Below are 20,836 nucleotides of genomic sequence, written 5' to 3'. Positions count from 1 at the left end.
TTCACTATTATATATATGTTTGGATAAACAAAATATGTTAAATGAAAAAAAATAAATAATTAATAAAAAATAATAATAAATTTAAGCACATATATTTTTTTGTTATAGTTTTGAAAAACTTAATTGATAAGTAATTTAATTTTACAATATGTGATAAAAATTTATTATGAATTATTTATTACTTTCTTTTAATTTATTTACGTTATTTAGATGATTTGATTAATTTTTTTAAAATTTATTTATCGTAGTTAGATGATTTCAAACCTAATAGTGTTAGAAAACAATAAAAAAAATATTATTCTAACGGAAAATAACAATTTCCGTTTAACTAAGTATAAAAATATATACAAAGATATAAATAAAAAACTTCACTTATGTATATTTCTTAAAATGAAATAGATTATTTATTTCGATTTTTTGCATTCGTAAATAAAATTCTAATTCCAACATTAGAAAATAAAAACACAAGATAATATATTAAAGATCAAAATTATGTCCAAAATATCTTTTTGTATTGATTTAGATACATTATAATATTTTGGTATTAAGTAAATTATAAGAATGTAACTTGGTACAGAAGCCAACAATCGAGAACTAAGGTGGTATAATTAAAAAAAATCAAACAAGTAAAATTTCATAGCACACAAAAATGCCAGCTAAGCATATTCAATCATGTCTATAGTAACAATTCACTCTCTTAGCAAAAAAAAAAAAAGTTACCGCATATGTGTCTTCTGTCATGGTCCTTTAAGGAGTAACGACACTTATCCTCACTAGGGCCGTCTTAAATATTTTGGAGGCCCTGTTCTAATCTAAAAATTTAGGCCCCTAACAAATAAAAAAAATTTAACTAAAAACTAATAAGAAAGAATAAAATACTATATGACAAAAAAAATTAAATTCATATTTCACTTCTTTGTTCTTCATATATATTAAAATATATATAGATACCTTACTTTAATCTTGACGCCTTGATGGAGAGGTTGATGCATTTGAGACCAAATTGATCTTGATGCCTTGATGGTGAGCCAACCAAAAATAAATAAAAATGAATCGACCTTTCACTTACTGCTATTTTTTCTTTTTTGTCTGCAAAAGCCTACCTATCCCTTTCTATTCATGAATTTTGCTCTTGATTTTTAATATATGATATAATATTATATATATATATGATGAAAGCAACTGACTGTTTGAGGGTTTGACTAAATATTTATGAATTAACAATTTAACATTAAAAGTGGGATTGAGAATAGAAACAGTCTTTAGAAATGGAATCTTTCCTTTAAAAGTGGGAACACGTTTGATTTCATTTATTTTAATAAAAAAAAACTGAAAAAGGCTGGTAAATAAATTGGGCCCTGGGCAATAGCCCAGCTTGCACAGCCACATAGTCGGCTGTGATCCTCACTATAATGTGGAGTTGTAAATATGGGCCGGACTTTCTAACACGGCACGAAACTAGCACGAGTTCAAGAGACACGAGCATGACACGACACGAAAAAATATTAACTTGGGCCACGCATGACACGAATTGAAAATCGACACGGCACGATACGAAAACACAAACAAACTAGCCCAAAAGCACGACATGATAAAAACCTGACATTTTAACATTAATAATAATAATAATAAATTTGTATTTGTCAATTATCTACAAATTAAAAAGATAATAAAAGTTTATTATTTTTCTCAATGTTTATAATTTTATAATTATATTAATTTATTTTCAGATTTGTGATTTAAATTTTTAGCATTTATTAGTAGATATTCAAATTCTAATAATTATCTTTGATATAATTTTGTGTAAAGTATTGTTGAAAAGTATATAAAAGTTAGCTAAAATTATAATTTAAATAAAGAAATGTATTTGAATTGGTAGTGAGTCCATTGATAGTTAAAGAGAATGTGGGGGTTCAATTCTCAATCCTCGCATTTTTTTTACAATCATAAAATGAGCCTAAAAGTAGGCCCGAATTTGGGTCCAAATAAAGAAAGTGGGTCGGTCCGACTTGAGCCTGACACGGCACGACACGACATGGGCCAGGCTGTGTTGGGCTTATTTTTTCAAATATGGACCGACTCGGCCCGACACGAATTTAAATAGGGATAATTACAATAAGCACGATGTTTCAGAAAAAAATTCTAAATATACAGTAATATAAAATAATTACACATTTACAGTATAAATTCTAGTTTTCTATATTAACTTCCAGGCTTTCTCACTTGCTTACACACCCACACAATTATGCATCCCTTCACCTTAGTTCCTCAAACTAATATTATATATATATATATAAGTTTATATATATATTTATACAATTATAAATATTTGGGTATGCTACTTTTTAAATTGAAAAATAAATATTTATTTATATATATGATAATATTTTACTCTTTGTTTTTTCTATTTTCTACACTTTAGTTTTTTTTTTATCTCTTTCTCTTTAGTAATTAGTTCATACATACTTTTGGTATGCTAATAATAATAATAATTACAAATAAATTTATTTTACTTATAAATATTTAAAATGAATAAAATTATTGATATTAAATAAATATTTATACTTACATAAAATATTATATATTTAATCAATATAATGGATTTATTTATTAGTAGTTACAATTTAAAATATATATATGTTACTTGTTTAATGCAATTCAACATTTTAACTTAGTTTTATATATTTTTGTTATAAATATGATAACTAAATTCACAACTTACTTTTAAAAATATTAGTCACAAATATAAATTTTTTAAGTTATGTAAACCATTGTTACAAAAATAAAAAAAATTAGCAACGAATTATTTTGTAAATGTTCTCTATAAAAATGTAAAACTTATTTACAAATATGTAAAACGTAGTTATATATTAATAAATGTTGTTTACAAAAATATTTTTATGTAACTGGTTTACGTATCTGTAACACATGTTTACGAATTTGTAACGGCTATTAACAAAAAAAGTTGTATTTCACTGTTACTCCGTATTTACACTTTTGACACTCCGTGTTTTTCATAAAAATTCTGTGTTTTTGTAATCTACCGTATTTTTCATATATTTTTTAAATGTTAATATATTTTTGTAAATTTCCCATTTAAATATGGGTTCAGCCTGACCCAACTCAAATTATTCGAAAGCACAAAATATGGGCCTGCGCCCACATTTATTGCTCTAAACTATAATGGTCCTTAATAGAGTAACCACATACTTGTTTAGGATAATGTTTTGGTATTAAATAAATTATATTTATTTGAATTTAAATTGTACTGAAGCCAATAAAAGAGTAGTAAATAAGTATAATTCCAAACAAATAAGTTTTTATAGTACTTTAATTTAGAGTACCATATCTTATAAAAAGTTGTCGAAAAAGAAATGAAATGATTATTTGGATAGAAAATCTCACTTTAAAATTATTTGGACATTATTCTATTCCTAGAAGAGCTTGTCACCAAACATTTTCAGAAAGAAAAAAAATTTCAACTAAGCACATGCTATATATGTTTGTAATAATTTACTCTCTGATATCGTGAGAGTAAAACCTCTTTATTTATACAATTTCTTACACTTAATTTTCCAATTTTTATTTTTTCTGTCAATACATCTCAAATCATCTTTATGTTGACAAATTGATTTGAAAGTCATATTAGTTTAACTCCATTATCTGCTATCATAAACACACGTAGTCATATAAAACAAATAAATTATAAACAAAGATTAAGGAATTAAGTATAAAAAATTGTAAAAATAAGAGTTTTGTTGTCAGTTACCTTAAAGAATAATTAATAAATTAAGACGTAAGATTAATTTTAGATGGTTAGGTGTATCAATGCTATAAATAACAAAGTGAGACTAGCATAATTGTCAATTTGCTAACACAATAGTAGTTTAGGATGTGTTGCTACCCAAAATAAAGATTAAATCTAAAAGTTTTAAGAATAAGAAATTTTGCCCAATTCCTCAAGTAAAAAACAAATGGAACTACAGTTGAAAAGTATTAAGAAAAATAAACTTGAGTTTTAAGCAAAATAAATGAATAAAAATTCAGCTATACAATTTGAAGGGCTCCTGTATTTTTTATTATATTTATTTTCTTCATATTTTTATTATTGAATATTCCTTTTTGTTAACTCATTTAAATTTAAGGAAAGTTTTTTGGTAGGGTCTTCAAAAAGAGTCCTATCGTAAGACTATTTTTGTGTTCTCAATTTTTGAACAATTTTTGGCGCGATTTTTTTATGACCGTGTATATTGTAGTTATTTAGAGCATCGTGTAAATTTTCAGAAAATTCTGAATAATTTACAGTGCCGAAAACTAAGTTCAAACATGCTATTTTCCACGCGCATAAAAAAATTAGTCACGCGTGCAATAATCTGTTTTCGGCATTGTAAATTATTCAGAATTTTCTGAAAATTTGCAGGATGCTCTAAATAACTACAAAATACATGGTCATTAAAAAAAATCGCGCCGAAAACTATTCACTGGTTGAGAACACAAAAGAACCCTACGATAAGGCTCTTTTTAAAGCCCTACCATAGAATTATTCTAAATTTAAAATATTAAAAAACATTTATGACTACATTTGGGTCCAGGAAGAAAAAAAAAAAAAAGTAATGTCATGGACACATTATGGGTGGGTGCATTCAATTGCATTCAAATATGGGTGGGTGCATTCAATAACAATTAATAGAATGGGTTTTTTTTTTTTTGTTTATTTAATAAAAAATCTGAAGATAAAGTGACAATTGGTGTTGGGTAAACTTATTTCTGATTTTCATTTTTAAAAATTTTAATTAGAATTTTCTCTTCTCATCGAATCATCTACATTATTTACTCTTCCATTTTTTTATTAAACCTCACAGCACTGTCTTAAAATTCAAATGGTTATTCTGTGGTGGCCATCAGAGAAACCAGGCAGTCACAGATCAGAAAATGACATTTATCTATCTACTAATCTCTCCTACCCTACATTTGACTCTCTCGCATCCATCACGGTCATCAACATTGATTATTTCCATCTACACTTTGCCAGAAATCGTCTCCGTTCTGAAATTAAAAATGGTGAATATGTTTATTTTCTAAGCAAAACAAGCAGTTACAAATTAAACAACTTTTTTATTTTTTTAAAATAAAAAAAATAGAAAAAATGTTTTTATTTACGTATTTATAAAAAAAAAATAATGAGGTGGCACTAACCTATTGTGGACCCAGAAATTATGGTATAATATTTATTTATTTATGCATCTTTTGGTAAAATAGCTTTTTATTTTACAACCTAGTTTAGTTTTAATATTTTTTAATAGCTAGTAAAAAATTTAGATAGGTGGTCAAAAAATTCAAATCGGTCGAAAATTTTAGACAACTAATAAAAAAATTTAGATAACTGATCAAATTTCAAACATAGATCATTTTGTAAAAAATTATCAAAAGTAGGATAAAGTATAAAATCACTTAAAAAAATAATAATAAGTAATTTTCACCTATTTTTCTTTATTTAATTTAATCGTATGTATAACTTTTCTTTGTCTAACAAAAAAAAAAGCAAATATTTTACAATATATATATATATATAGAAATTAAGCCTTTAGAACCGTGAACCACCTTACTCATCAATATTTTCACTATTAACCATCAAAACCAAACATTACAAGACTCCCAAGATTAGTTAGATTAGTTAGTTGTCACTAATTCTGTTAGAGTTTGTTATTTGGTTATTAGTTTCATTCTTGGTCTTCTAGATACATATATGTTATGTCCCGACCAGTGACCCTCAACCAGTGGGCGCACATCCTACGCACAGACTCGTACGAACGAATGGGCCGAGTAAATGTCACGACCAATCACGCGGCCCATGAAGGGTCCATGTGGCTTGGGCGGTTTGGGGATTACTTAGCATGGATGTACTCCTCCTTCTTATGTAACTTAGCATAGTGGGTTTACTCCCTAAATGGGCCGACCATTTAGTTTATGGGCTTGTCCATATACTTTATGTAGATATTTTAAGGGAAATGAATGGTGGGGAGCTTGCCACTTGTCGGCCTAGGGTGTTCTCTAGTTTCCTATATAAAGGGTAAGACCCTCACTTGTTTAGGGGCTGCCATTACATTTCTCTATACTTGTACACCATATTTTTATCAATACAAAGCACGGATTCTTTGTACCTTGTTGCCTTGCTCCTTTCATTTAGTTGCTTACACTCTTTCGGAGTGGTTGTCCATACCCACTCTTTTAGGCTGACTTTGCCAACGGACTGGTGAAGTGCCGCACTCCCTAACCTCGGTGGGTTCGGAGCGTGTCAGGTGGTATCAGAGCTGATTCAAAGGAGAAAGAGTAGAACTTATGACGGACCAAACAATGGCGAAAGCCACGAAGCAAGTGTCTAAAAAGAAAGCCGATCCAAGAGAAATGATAACCGAACTAGAAAAACATCTCGAAACTAATGTCTACCTAGTCCATACCATGGATTCCCGAATTGGAGGCCTTGAAGAAAAATGCAAGGACCTAGAAGCAGAAGATGCTGCTATACACGACTCCATTTCGGATGCACTTCAAATGCAGGCCGAAGGTCTGCGAGATGAAGTCGGGACCATGAGGGATTTGCTACTCGCAGAAATGAATTCCATACGAGCCCGGCTCGAGGTCATGGAGGTAAATGAAAGGGAGAGAGACGTAGAGCATCGTGAGATGCTCAACCGGCAGGAAGAGGCGAATACAGCCACCATGGCCAAGCTTGAAGAAATCCAAGCCGATTGGGCCATGTGTAGAAGAGCCGCGTCCGGAGGTGGAGTTTCCACCCCCTCGATTTACAAAATCGAAATACCGAAGCCAAAGGCTTTTGGCGGGTCGAGGAATGCCAAAGAAGTTGATAACTTCATATGGGTCCTAACTCAGTATTTCGAAGCTACCAACATCACCGATGAGGCAGTAAAAATCCGAACCTCAGCGATGTACTTATCCGATACTGCCATGTTATGGTGGCACCGGAGGCATGGCGAGATTGGAAGACAACTCTGCGTGATAGACTCTTTTGAAGACTTCAAAAGAGAGCTAAAGAAACAATTCTACCCCGAGAACACACTGGACGATGCGAAGGGCCAGTTAAGACGGCTTAAACAAACTGGTGGGATCCGAGAGTACGTAAGAGATTTTACAACTTTGATCCTAGAAGTCCCGAACACCACCGAAGAAGACTCACTGTTTAACTTCATTGATGGGTTACAACAGTGGGCTAAAGTTGACTTAAGGCGGAGGAATGTTCAAGATCTTTCATCGGCCATTGTAGTGGCCGAGAGCTTAACCGACTATACTTCTAAAGAATCCTCCAGACCGAAGGAAACAAAGACGTTTGTTAGCCCAAGGAGCGGAGGAGGAGAACGGTGGAAGGCTCGAGGGACGACTGATGCTAGTGCGAGTCAAAACGGGAAGGCTAAGTTGATGGCCACACGAGACACTGTTCGATGCTTTGTCTGTGCTGGGCCACACTGGGCGCGGGAATGCCCACAAAAACGGCTGTTGAATGCTTAGGCAGTCGTCAAGCAAAGGGAGGTCGAGGAACAACGAAGACTCGAGGAGCAAGGAGCCAGGTGTGGCTCGATGAAATTGTTGAAAGCCCTGAAAGCTAGCCTACGAACAAGAGCAGATGGCCAGATGTTCGTGGACGTCACCCTCAACAGAACGAAGATGACGGCGATGGTCGATACAGGTGCGTCTCACAATTTCTTGTCACCCCTTGGAGCGAGGAGCGTTGGGGTAAAGCCTGCTCATGAAGGCGGGGCGCTGAAGACGGTAAATTCCGTGCCTATCCCAATAACCGGCGTTGCCAATGGCGTTGAGACCAGTCTTGGTGAATGGACTGGTCGGACTAATTGGTCGATAGTGAACATGGACGACTATGACGTTGTCCTAAGGATGGAATTCTTCGATCAGACGAAGGCCATCCTCATTCCCTACGCCAATCAGGTTTGCATCTTTGATGATGTCGGTCCGTGTGTTGTTTCTACCCGAACAGCCATGGAAATTGAAGAGCGAGCGTTGTCCGCCCTTCAATTCAAGCGAGGAATGCACCAGGAGGGTGTGAGTTACCTTGCTATACTGACGGAGTTTGATGATGAGATATTATCAGCCCCGACGGTGGAACTCGATGAAGTACAAAGAGTACTGAATGAGTTTGAGGATGTGATGTCGGATGCCTTGCCGACGCAGCTACCCCCTCGACGTGGTGTGGACCACGAGATCGAGCTAGAAGCTGGTGCCAAGCCTCCCGCGATGTGTCCTTATCGGATGGCTCCGCCGGAGTTAGCCGAGCTGCGTAGTCAGTTGAGAGAGTTGCTCGTCACTGGCTTAATCAGACCCTCTAAGGCACCCTTTGGGGCGCCCGTGTTGTTCCAGAAGAAGAAGGACGGGAGCCTTCGGATGTGCATCGACTATCGAGCACTTAACAAGATTACCATAAAAAATAAGTACCTGATACCGCTGATTGCGGATTTGTTCGACCAGTTAGGAACTGCTCAATACTTTACCAAACTTGATCTTCGCTCCAGCTACTATCAAGTGAGGATTAAAGAGGGTGACGAGCCGAAGACCACATGTGTGACTCGGTACGGCTCGTATGAATACTTGGTGATGCCCTTCGGTCTTACCAATGCCCCAGCGACGTTCTGCACATTGATGAACAAGGTATTCCGAGATTACCTTGATAAATTCATTGTTGTCTATTTGGATGATATAGTCATATATAGCAACAGTCTGGAAGAACACATCGACCACTTGAAGTTAGCTTTTGCCTTGCTAAGGGAAAATCAGCTCTTTGTCAAAAGAGAGAAGTGCACCTTTGCGAGCAACGAAGTAATGTTCTTGGGTCACAAAATCAAAGACGGACTTCTGATGATGGATGGGGCCAGCCAAGGTGGTGGCCATCCAAGATTGGGAACCCCCGAAGAAAGTCCCCGAACTAAGGTCCTTCCTTGGTTTGGTGAACTACTATCGACGGTTCATCAAAAGCTACTCCGCCCGAGCAGCTAAACTAACCGATATGCTCAAGAAAAACAAACCTTGGGTATGGGACGCTGCTTGCCAAAGCGCGTTCGATGATTTGAAGGAAGCGGTTGTTGTTGAACCTTTGCTGGTCCTGCCTGACTGTGCAAAGCCCTTTGTGGTGCACACTGATGCATCCGACTTTGCCAAAGGAGGAGTCTTGATGCAAAACGACAGACTGGTTGCCTTCGAGAGCCGCAAGCTCAACGAGACCGAGCGGCGGTATACGGTCCATCACTGTTCCAAAAGGCCATGACTAAGATCTATGGCCCTATTCTAGATAAGGCCCTAATCTACATTGATGACATATTGCTCTTCTCATAGGATGAACAAGCCCATCAAAATCTTCTGGCCCAGTTCATTTCTCTCACAGAAGCCCATGGGGTCATGCTATCCGAAAAAAAGATGATTATTGGACAAGCCCAAATTGACTTTCTGGGGATGAAGCTCATTAAAGGCCAATATGAAGCCCAACCGCACATAGCCCAAGAGTTGTTAAAGTTTCCCGAAAAGGACTTCACAAAGGTCCAAATTCAAAAGTTCCTAGGAATTGTAAACTATTTACGGGATTTTGTCCCGCGACTCTCGGAACTGACAAGACCACTCAGCGACATGCTTAAAAAGCAAACTCCACCATGGTCACAAGAGCAAACTGTAGCAGTCAAAAAGCTAAAAGAGATAATGCAGACACTACCACCTCTGTAGATTCCTTCTGATGGGAAAAGAATCCTACAAACAGATGCTAGTGATCGGTATTGGGGAGCGGTCCTACTTGAACAAGACAAGACAGGGAAAAGAAAAATATGTGGATACAAGAGTGGCCACTTCAAAGACTCTCAGCTCCATTATCACTCTACCCTTAAAGAATTATTGGCGATAAAGATGGGTATCGCAAAATTTGAATTCCATCTGATAGGACACCATTTCTTGGTAGAAACAGACTTTGCCGTGTCAAAAGGAATGCTTAGTCTAAAAAAGAGGAAAACGACAAATGCCCAACTGTTGAGATTGGCAGTTTGGTTTGACAACTATTCTTTTGACATTAAGCACATTCAAGGCAAAAACAATACTGTGGCTGATTTCTTATCCAGATCACCTCCTGCTATAAATCTAGCCTCAGGATACTCACCAAGAACCATCCCCATTGTCATCCAAAAATCACCACATACCATCCCAATCATATTCATGATGGCCTCTTCCTCTTCTGTCACACACACCCAATCTTTTCCCCGGGATGCAAAGAAGATCCTTCCAAAAACAGCCAACAAATTAGCCAGAGAAAGAGCAACCCACAGAGCAATCTTCATCCAGAATCTTATGATCTCCAAGCTTGGACCTTCTATACAAAATGACTTTGGAATCCATCCAAAGTATCCATTTGCCCAAATCCTACATCTCCGAGATGCTATCTTCACACCAAAACCGATAGCCCACCTTTTCTGGTACCTGGCCAATGTCTTCACCATAGCTGTCGAAGTACAAACTATGGCCTTACACAAATCCATAAAATCATTCTTGGACCAAGAAAGGTTCAAGCCAGCCTACCAAGTCCAAATGGATATTTTGTCCTGGTTTGCTCCGTTGGAAGAATGGAAAAGGGTCTTATCAGCTGAATGGAAAAAGGTCCAAAATAACAGGCCCACTTTTATCTACCCACCAGGCCCCAAATGTTGCCAGCCTAATGAACTGTTATAATGTTCTCTTCCTTAGCCTCAATGCCAAGCTCGATGCAAAACATAATATAGTTACTAATCCAACATTCGAAGTCTACGCGTCAAAAGAAGAACCATTATGTGGTCTTGGGGGCCAAGAATACATGGACATCCAAAAGAGTCTGTTTGAGAAAAACCAGATTATACCTCCTGAATTGTGGCCCAAGCCAGAAGAAGATGCTCCTTGGGAGACATTCCCTTCCGACTATACTCGCAAAATAACAAGGGCCCTTGAAGCCTTCCATATATCAAAAAATGAAACAGATCAAGCCACCAAACTCGAAGAAACATTAGAACAAAAATATCCGTCTCTGTACAAATTGACCGATACTGAAGGGGTAGTTTTGCGGAAAAATGATTACTTTGAAGATTCACAAAACCCATATGCTGACCCTACAGATATGCAAGACCCCTATCTCTTCCATTACACAGGAGATGAATGGAACGTGATGTACACAGAATACGACGCCTATCCTCCAGCTGGCAGTGACAAGGATGAAGAACCGACAGGATGGAACCCACTTCATGAAGACCCAACATATGACTCTGACTATGAAACTAGTCACGAGACAATATTTAAATAACTATTTCAGCCATAAGTTTTTGTTGTTTAGTCTTTTGTCTTTGTCGGAGAATCTTATCCCTTACCTATGCTTTTGTCTTTGTCGGGGAATCCTATCCCTTATCTTGTCTAGGGAATCTTATCCCTTATCCTATCCAAACTATGGTTGGTTTTGACTAGGATGAGTTAAGTTTGGTTAAGTTTGTATGCTGAAGGATGTGGCTATATAAGTCATCATCCCTCCTTGTGTAAATCAGAGAATTACGAAGCAATAAAATACTAGAGTGTTTATTATCAAAAACGTTCTTCTAAATCCTTCCTTCAGAGATTTCTGAAGTAGAGATAGCATGCAATATGGATAATATCTTAAGGCAACTACTGTTATAAGTTTTTAGATTAACCTTCGAGTTAATAGATCTAGCAATCTATCATTTATGATCGTAAGTCACGCAATTCTAAGTATGTAAGTCGTGCAGATTGGTGTGAGAAATTGTTAGGTTTATTGATTCGTTAGTTTGTCTAACTAACTTATAGCAGGTACACCTTAAAATAGTACATAATCTTTTTATTTTAGTGTATGATTACTTATATTATGAATATTAGATTCATGTTTTAGTTTTAAGTTTATTACATAGGTTAAAATGAAGCCTAGCAACATATAAATAGGTCTTATATGGATTAAAGTGACATATTTGAACGAGTTTATTATTTTTATTTTATCTATGTAAGTTAAATAGGTTATAAATAGGTCCAAAATATAAATGTGTTATGTAAGGTTAATACAATCTTAAACATTAAAATAAGTAATTTCTCATTAAAAAAACTAAATGGCAAAATAAGAAAATATGTATATTCACATTTTATTTCACTATTATATATATGTTTGGATAAACAAAATATGTTAAATGAAAAAAATAAATAATTAATAAAAAATAATAATAAATTTAAGCACATATATTTTTTTGTTATAGTTTTGAAAATCTTAATTGATAAGTAATTTAATTTTACAATATGTGATAAGAAATTATTATGACTTATTTATTACTTTCTTTTAATTTATTTACGTTATTTAGATGATTTGATTAATTTTTTTAAAATTTATTTATCGTAGTTAGATGATTTCAAAACTAATGGTATTAGAAAACAAAAAAAAATATATTATTCTAACGGAAAATAACAATTTCCGTTTAACTAAGTATAAAAATATATACAAAGATATAAATAAAAAACTTCACTTATGTATATTTCTTAAAATGAAATAGATTATTTATTTTGATTTTTTGTATTCGTAAATAAAATTCTAATTCCAACATTAGAAAATATAAACACAAGATAATATATTAAAGATCAAAATTATGTCCAAAATATCTTTTTGTATTGATTTAGATACATGATAATATTTTGGTATTAAGTAAATTATAAGAATGTAACTGGTACAGAAGCCAACAATCGAGAACTAAGGTGGTATAATTAAAAAAAATCAAACAAGTAAAATTTCATAGCACACAAAAATGCCAGCTAAGCATATTCAATCATGTCTATAGTAACAATTCACTCTCTTAGCAAAAAAAAAAAAAAAAGGTTACCACATATGTGTCTTCTGTCATGGTCCTTTAAGGAGTAACGACGCTTATCCTCACCAGAGCCGTCTTAAATATTTTGGAGGCCCTGTTCTAATCTAAAAATTTGAGCCCTAACAAATAAAAAAAATTTAACTAAAAACTAATAAGAAAGAATAAAATACTATATGACAAAAAAAATTAAATTCATATTTCACTTCTTTGTTCTTCATATATATTAAAATATATATAGATATCTTACTTTAATCTTGACGCCTTGATGGAGAGGTTGATGCATTTGAGACCAAATTGATCTTGATGCCTTGATGGTGAGCCAACCAAAAATAAATAAAAATGAATCAACCTTTCACTTACTGCTATTTTTTCTTTTTTGTCTGCAAAAGCCTACCTATCCATTTCTATTCATGAATTTTACTATTGATTTTTAATATATAATATAATATTATATATATATGATGAAAGCAACTGACCGTTTGAGAGTTTGACTAAATATTTATGAATTAACAATTTAACATTAAAAGTGGGATTGAGAATAGAATCAGTCTTTAGAAATTGAATCTTTCCTTTAAAAGTGGGAACACGTTTGATTTCATTTATTTTAATAAAAAAAAAACTGAAAAAGGCTGGTAAATAAATTGGGCCCTTTAGTTTATTGGGCCCTGGGCAATAGCCCAGCTTGCACAGCCACATAGCCGGCTGTGATCCTCACTATAATGTGGAGTTGTAAATATGGGCCGGACTTTCTAACACGGCACGAAACTGGCACGAGCTCAAGAGACACGAGCATGACACGACACGAAAAAATATGAACTTGGGCCACGCATGACACGAATTGAAAATCGACACGGCACGATACGAAAACACAAACAAACTAGCCCAAAAGCACGACATGATAAAAAACCTGATATTTTAACATTAATAATAATAATAAATTTTTATTTGTCAATTATCTACAAATTAAAAAGATAATAAAAGTTTATTATTTTTCTCAATGTTTATAATTTTATAATTATATTAATTTATTTTCAGATTTGTGAGTTAAAATTTTTAGCATTTATTAGTAGATATTCAAATTCTAATAATTATCTTTGATATAATTTTGTGTAAAGTATTGTTGAAAAGTATATAAAAGTTATCTAAAATTATAATTTAAATAAAGAAATGTATTTGAATTGGTAGTGAGTCCATTGATTGTTAAAGAGGATGTGGGTGTTCAATTCTCAATCCTCGCATTTTTTTTACAATCATAAAATGAGCCTAAAAGTAGGCCCGAATTTGGGTCCAAATAAAGAAAGTGGGTCGGTCCGATTGAGCCTGACACGGCACGACACGACATGGGTCAGGCTGTGTTGGGCTTATTTTTTCAAATATGGACCGACTCGGCCCGACACGAATTTAAATAGGAATAATTACAATAAGCACGGTGTTTCAGAAAAAAATTCTAAATATACAGTAATATAAAATAATTACACATTTACGGTATAAATTCTAGTTTTCTATATTAACTTCCAGGCTTTCTCACTTGCTTACACACCCACACAATTATGCATCCCTTCACCTTAGTTCCTCAAACTAATATTATATATATAGAAGTTTATATATGTATTTATACAATTCTAAATATTTGGGTACGCTACTTTTTAAATTGAAAAATAAATATTTCTTTATATATATGATAATATTTTACTCTTTGTTTTTTCTATTTTCTACACTTTAGTTTTTTTTTTATCTCTTTCTCTTTAGTAATTAGTTCATACATACTTTTGGTATGCTAATAATAATAATAATTACAAATAAATTTATTTTACTTATAAATATTTAAAATGAATATAATTATTGATATAAAATAAATATTTATATTTACATAAAATATTATATATTTAATCAATATAATGGATTTATTTATTAGTAGTTACAATTTAAAATATATATATATGTTACTTGTTTAATGCAATTTAACATTTTAACTTAGTTTTATATATTTTTGTTACAAATATGATAACTAAATTCACAACTTACTTTTAAAAATATTAGTCACAAATATAAATTTTTTTAGTTATAAAATTAGTTATATAAACCATTGTTACAAAAATAAAAAAAATTAGCAACGGATTATTTTGTAAATGTTCTCTATAAAAATGTAAAACTTATTTACAAATATGTAAAACTTAGTTATATATTAGTAAATGTTGTTTACAAAAATATTTTTATGTAACTGGTTTACGTAACTGTAACACATGTTTACAAATTTATAACGGCTATTAACAAAAAAAGTTGTATTTCACTGTTACTCCGTATTTACACTTTTGTCACTCCGTGTTTTTCATAAAAATTCTGTGTTTTTGTAATCTACCGTATTTTTCATATATTTTTTAAATGTTAATATATTTTAGTAAATTTCTCATTTAAATATGGGTTCAGCCTGACCCAGCCCAAATTATTCGAAAGCACAAAATATGGGCATGCGCCCACATTTATAGCTCTAAACTATAATGGTCCTTAATAGAGTAACCACACACTTGTTTAGGATAATGTTTTGGTATTAAATAAATTATATTTATTTGAATTTAAATTGTACTGAAGCCAATAAAAGAGTAGTAAATAAGTATAATGCCAAACAAATAAGTTTTTATAGCACTTTAATTTAGAGTAACATATCTTATAAAAAGTTGTAGAAAAAGAAATGAAATGATTATTTGGATAGAAAATCTCACTTTAAAATTATTTGGACAGAAAATCTCACTTTAAAATTATTTGGACATTATTCTATTCCTAAAGGAGCTTGTCACCAAACATTTTCAGAAAGAAAAAAAATTTCAACTAAACACATGCTATATATGTTTGTAATCATTTACTCTCTGATATCGTGAGAGTAAAACCTCTTTATTTATACAATTTCTTACACTTAATTTTCTAATTTTTATTTTTTCTGTCAAATCATCTTTATGTTGACAAATTGAAAGTCATATTAGTTTAACTCCATTATCTGCTATCATAAACACACGTAGTCATATAAAACAAATAAATTATAAACAAAGATTAAGGAATTAAGTATAAAAAATTGTAAAAATAAGAGTTTTGTCGTCAGTTACCTTAAAGAATAATTAATAAATTAAGACGTAAGATTAATTTTAAATGGTTAGGTGTATCAATGCTATAAATAACAAAGTGAGACTAGCATAATTGTCAATTTGCTAACACAATAGTAGTTTAGGATGTGTTGCTACCCAAAATAAAGATTAAATCTAAAAGTTTTAAGAATAAGAAATTTTGCCCAATTCCTCAAGTAAAAAACAAATGGAACTACAGTTGAAAAGTTTTAAGAAAAATAAACTTGAGTTTTAAGCAAAATAAATGAATAAAAATTCAGCTATACAATTTGAAGGGCTCCTGTATTTTTTATTATATTTATTTTCTTCATATTTTTATTATTGAATATTCCTTTTTGTTAACTCATTTAAATTTAAGGAAAGTTTTTTGGTAGATCCTTCAAAAAGAGTCCTATCGTAGGGCTCTTTTTGTGTTATCAACTTTTGAACAATTTTCGGCGCGATTTTTTTTTATGACTGTGTATATTGTAGTTATTTAGAGCATCCTGCAAATTTTCAGAAAATTCTGAATAATTTATAGTGCCGAAAACTAAGTTCAAATATGCTATTTTCCACGTGCATAAAAAAATTAGTCACGCGTGCAATAATCTGTTTTCGGCACTGTAAATTATTCAAAATTTTCTGAAAATTTGCAGGATCCTCTAAATAACTACAAAATACATGGTCATTAAAAAAAATCGCGCCGAAAACTATTCACGTGTTGAGAATACAAAAAAATCCTACGGTAAGACTCTTTTTAAAGCCCTACCATAGAATTATCCTAAATTTACAATATTAAAAAACATTTATGACTACATTTGGGTCCAGGAAGAAAAAAAAAAGTAATGTCATGGACACATTATGGGTGGGTGCATTCAATTGCATTCAAATATAGGTGGGTGCATTCAATAACAATTAATAGAATAGTTTTTTTTTTTTTGTTTATTTAATAAAAAATCTGAAGATAAAGTGACAATTGGTGTTGGGTAAACTTATTTTTGATTTTCATTTTTTAAAATTTTAATTAGAATTTTCTCTTCTCATCGAATCATCTACATTATTTACTCTTCCATTTTTTTATTAAATCTCACAGCACCGTCTTAAAATTCAAATGGTTATTCTGTGGTGGCCATCAGAGAAACCAGGCAGTCACAGATCAGAAAATGACATATCAGACGAATGAATCTCTTACATCTATCTATCAATCTCTCCTACCCTACATTTGACTCTCTCGCATCCATCACGGCCATCAACATTGATTATTTCCATCTACACTTTGCCAGAAATCGTCTCCGTTCCGAAATTAAAAATGGTGAGTATGTTTATTTTCTAAGCAAAACAAGCAGTTACAAATTAAACAACTTTTTTATTTTTTTAAAATAAAAAAAAATAGAAAAAATGTTTTTATTTACGTATTTATAAAAAAATAAAATAAAATAAAATAATGAGGTGGCACTAACCTATTGTGGACCCAGAAATTATGATATAATATTTATTTATTTATGTATCTTTTGGTAAAATAACTTTTTATTTTACAACCTAGTTTAGTTTTAATATTTTTTAATAGCTAGTAAAAAATTTAGATAGGTGGTCAAAAAATTCAAATCGGTTGAAAATTTTAGACAGCTAATAAAAAAATTTAGACAACTGATCAAATTTCAAACATAGACCATTTTGCAAAAAATTATCAAAAGTATGATAAAATATAAAATCACTTAAAAAAAATAAAATAGGTAATTTTCACCTATTTTTCTTTATTTAATTTAATCGTATGTGTAACTTTTCTTTGTCTAACAAAAAAAAAAGCAAATATTTTACAATATATATAGAAATTAAGCCTTTAGAACCGTGAACCACCTCACTCATCAATATTTTCACTATTAACCATCAAAACCAAACGTTACAAGACTCCCAAGATTAGTTAGATTAGTTAGTTGTCACTAATTCTGTTAGAGTTTGTTATTTGGTTATGAGTTTCATTCTTGGTCTTCTAGATACATATATGTTAGGTCCCGACTAGTGACCCTCGATCAGTGGGCGCACATCTTACGCACGGACTCGTACGGACGAATGGGCCGAGTAAATGTCACGACCAGTGACGCGGCCCATGAAGGGTCCATGTGGCTTGGGCGGTTTGAGGATTACTTAGCATGGATGTATTCCTCCTTCTTAAGTAACTCAGCATAGTGGTTTTACTCCCTAAATGGGTCGACCATTTAGTTTATGGGCTTGTCCATATGTTTTATGTAGATATTTTAAGTGAAATGAATGGTGGGGAGCTTGCCACTTGCGGCCTATGGTGTTCTCTAGTTTCCTATATAAAGGGTAAGACCCTCACTTGTTTAGGAGCTGTCATTACATTTCTCTATACTTGTACACCATATTTTTATCAATACAAAGCACGGATTCTTTGTACCTTGTTGCCTTGTTTCTTTCATTTAGTTGCTTACACTCTTTCGGAGTGGTTGTCCATACCCACTCTTTTAGGCTGACTTACACTCTTTCGGAGTGGTTGTCCATACGCACTCTTTTAGGCTGACTTTGCCGACGGACTGGTGAAGTGCCGCACTCCCTAACCTCGGTAGATTCGAAGCGTGTCATATAGCACTCTATAAATATCTTTGTATCTTCTCTTGCTTAATCAATTTCAATACGAAATATATTTTCAAAGACACAGAGTTCTTCTTTCTCCCCTTTCTCTGTTCCGTGTTTTCTTAAGTTTCACAGACATCAAAGTATTCGGCCATGGCCTCATCACCCAACTTGCCCAAAACACTAGAAGTCTCCCATGTCGCTCCATTTACGGCCTCACCCGAAACCACCACCCACTTCACTCTCCCCTTAACCTTTTTCGATATGATTTGGTTCAAATGTCCTCCCTCCAAACGTCTTTTCTTCTATTCTCTCCCAGAAATTACTAAACACGCCTTCTTAGACTCTCTTCTCCCAAAGCTCAAACACTCCCTCTCTCTCACACTCCAGTACTTTCTACCACTAGCCGGAAAACTAACTTGGCCTCAAGATTCCCCCAAGCCAATCGTTCTTTACGCTCCAGGCGACGTCGTTTCGGTCTACGTCGCCGAGTCCGATGCTGACTTTGACCTCTTAGCCTCAAACCATGCCTTCCAAGCCTCGGCAGTTCGTCCTCTCGTTCCCCTGTTACATGTTTCTGAAACAGGAGCTTCGTTAATAGCTCTACAAATCACTGTTTTTCCGAATCGTGGATTTTCTATTGGCGTCACTACTCATCACGCCGTTCTAGATGGGAAATCCGCAATTATGTTTATGAAGTCGTGGGCTTACTTATCCAAAGAGGATAAGCCATTGTTGCCGGAGCTCACACCCTTCTATGATCGGACTATCATAAAAGACCCATCTGGGTTTGACATGAAGCTCTTGAATATTTGGTCGGGGAGTCCTGGTACTACGTCATCTGATTGCAGAAACAATCCAAAACTATTTGAAGTCTTTCAGCTTCCAAGCTCGGGTGAATCCTCAGACTTATATCGAGCCACATTTGAGCTAAGTCGTTCCGATATTGATAAACTCCGGCAAAGGGTATCGACCAGTTGGGATAGTTCAACTCATATATCTCCAAAGCCAAAGCTCCATTTATCTTCGTTTGCTCTTACGTATGCTTACGTCTTTAATTGCATTCTCAAAGCTACAGAGAGAGATGAAATTACAAAGAAAGTTCTTTTAGCGTTCCCGGTTGATTACCGGAATCGTTTTACACCACCAGTGCCTGAAAATTATTTCGGCAACTTCGTGGGAGGGAAGTTTAATTTCGACGATATGAGGGAGACGTTGCTTGGTAGGAAAGAAGATTCGTTGACTGCTCTTGTGGTGAAGATCAGTGCTTTAATCGAAGAGATGGGCAAACAAAATGATCCAAAGAAAGAAGCAGAGAAAATTTTATTGAAACTTTGTTCAACGTCGACGTCTGAAAATTCTCGCCATATTGGAGTAGCTGGGTCACCCAGGTTCGGCGAATACAGCATAGATTTTGGATGGGGCCGGCCAAAGAAGGTAGCTATTTTATCCATAGAGAGTGGATCCATTTCAATGGCGGAGTCTAAAGATGGTAATGGCGGCATTGAGGTTGGTTTGGTTTTAAAGAAACATCAGATGGATCTTTTTACTTTTGTGTTCTTCACTGATCTCACCAATATTTCGTAAGTGTTTACTTTGGGTTATTTTTTTATTTTACTTTAGCATAAAAGTTAAGAGTGCTAGAGCATATGGAATGGACAGATGTAATTTAATATCGGATGCTCTATTTAAAATAAAATATGTGAGAATTAATATCAAATTACATCAATCTTCATTTGCTGCATATGGACCATGTTTAACCGATCACATTTAGCCATCTCAATTCATTAGTTAACAGCTTTTACTCAACGTTACCCTTAAAAGACACTATGCATTCTTTTTCTTTTGAAAATGCCATTTTTACTTATCGATTACCCTTAATAGAATTAGAAACTATGCATTCTTTTTCTTTTACATGGGTACCAATAAGTCTGAAAGACTCAACAAACCAATCCTCACAAATAATAAAATATTATAATAACTATAAGTGCATATAATATAAAAAGTTATATTTTTAGAATTTTTTTCTTAACTTTTTATTTTTGTTTCTTTTGTCAAAAAAAAAAGCTTTTTATTTCTGTTTCTCTTTTTTCTTCAATAAAACTGTATAAATATATTATATATAATTAAAAAAATACTACTTCATAATTTAAGAATACATATATTATTGTAAATTAAAGGAATATTGGCAGCTATAATAGTCAATTTTATTCAAAAATTACACTTTAATACCCAAATCTTTTTTTTCTTGCGGTAATAATATATAAA

The 20,836-nt window shown here is 33.1% G+C and overlaps 1 protein-coding gene across 1 annotated transcript; it reads left to right on the top strand.

Moving 5' to 3' along the window:
- The first annotated feature begins 18,327 nt into the window (after positions 1-18,327).
- On the top strand, positions 18,328-20,312 carry LOC133819657 (phenolic glucoside malonyltransferase 1-like). Its single transcript, XM_062252956.1, has one exon. It carries the CDS (start codon positions 18,722-18,724, stop codon positions 20,153-20,155), a length of 1,434 nt encoding a protein of 477 aa, XP_062108940.1. The 5' UTR covers positions 18,328-18,721; the 3' UTR covers positions 20,156-20,312.
- Positions 20,313-20,836: the final 524 nt, after the last annotated feature.

This window comes from Humulus lupulus, chromosome 2 (assembly GCF_963169125.1).
Source record: "Humulus lupulus chromosome 2, drHumLupu1.1, whole genome shotgun sequence".
Taxonomy (NCBI): Eukaryota; Viridiplantae; Streptophyta; class Magnoliopsida; order Rosales; family Cannabaceae; genus Humulus; species Humulus lupulus.
The sequence above is the reverse complement of the archived record's forward strand: the minus strand, read 5'-3'. Positions and strand labels throughout refer to the sequence as shown.

Bases quoted from the DNA above. Each gene is read 5' to 3' on its own strand.
- LOC133819657 (XM_062252956.1), top strand. From the start codon at position 18,722: ATGGCCTCATCACCCAACTTGCCCAAAACACTAGAAGTCTCCCATGTC.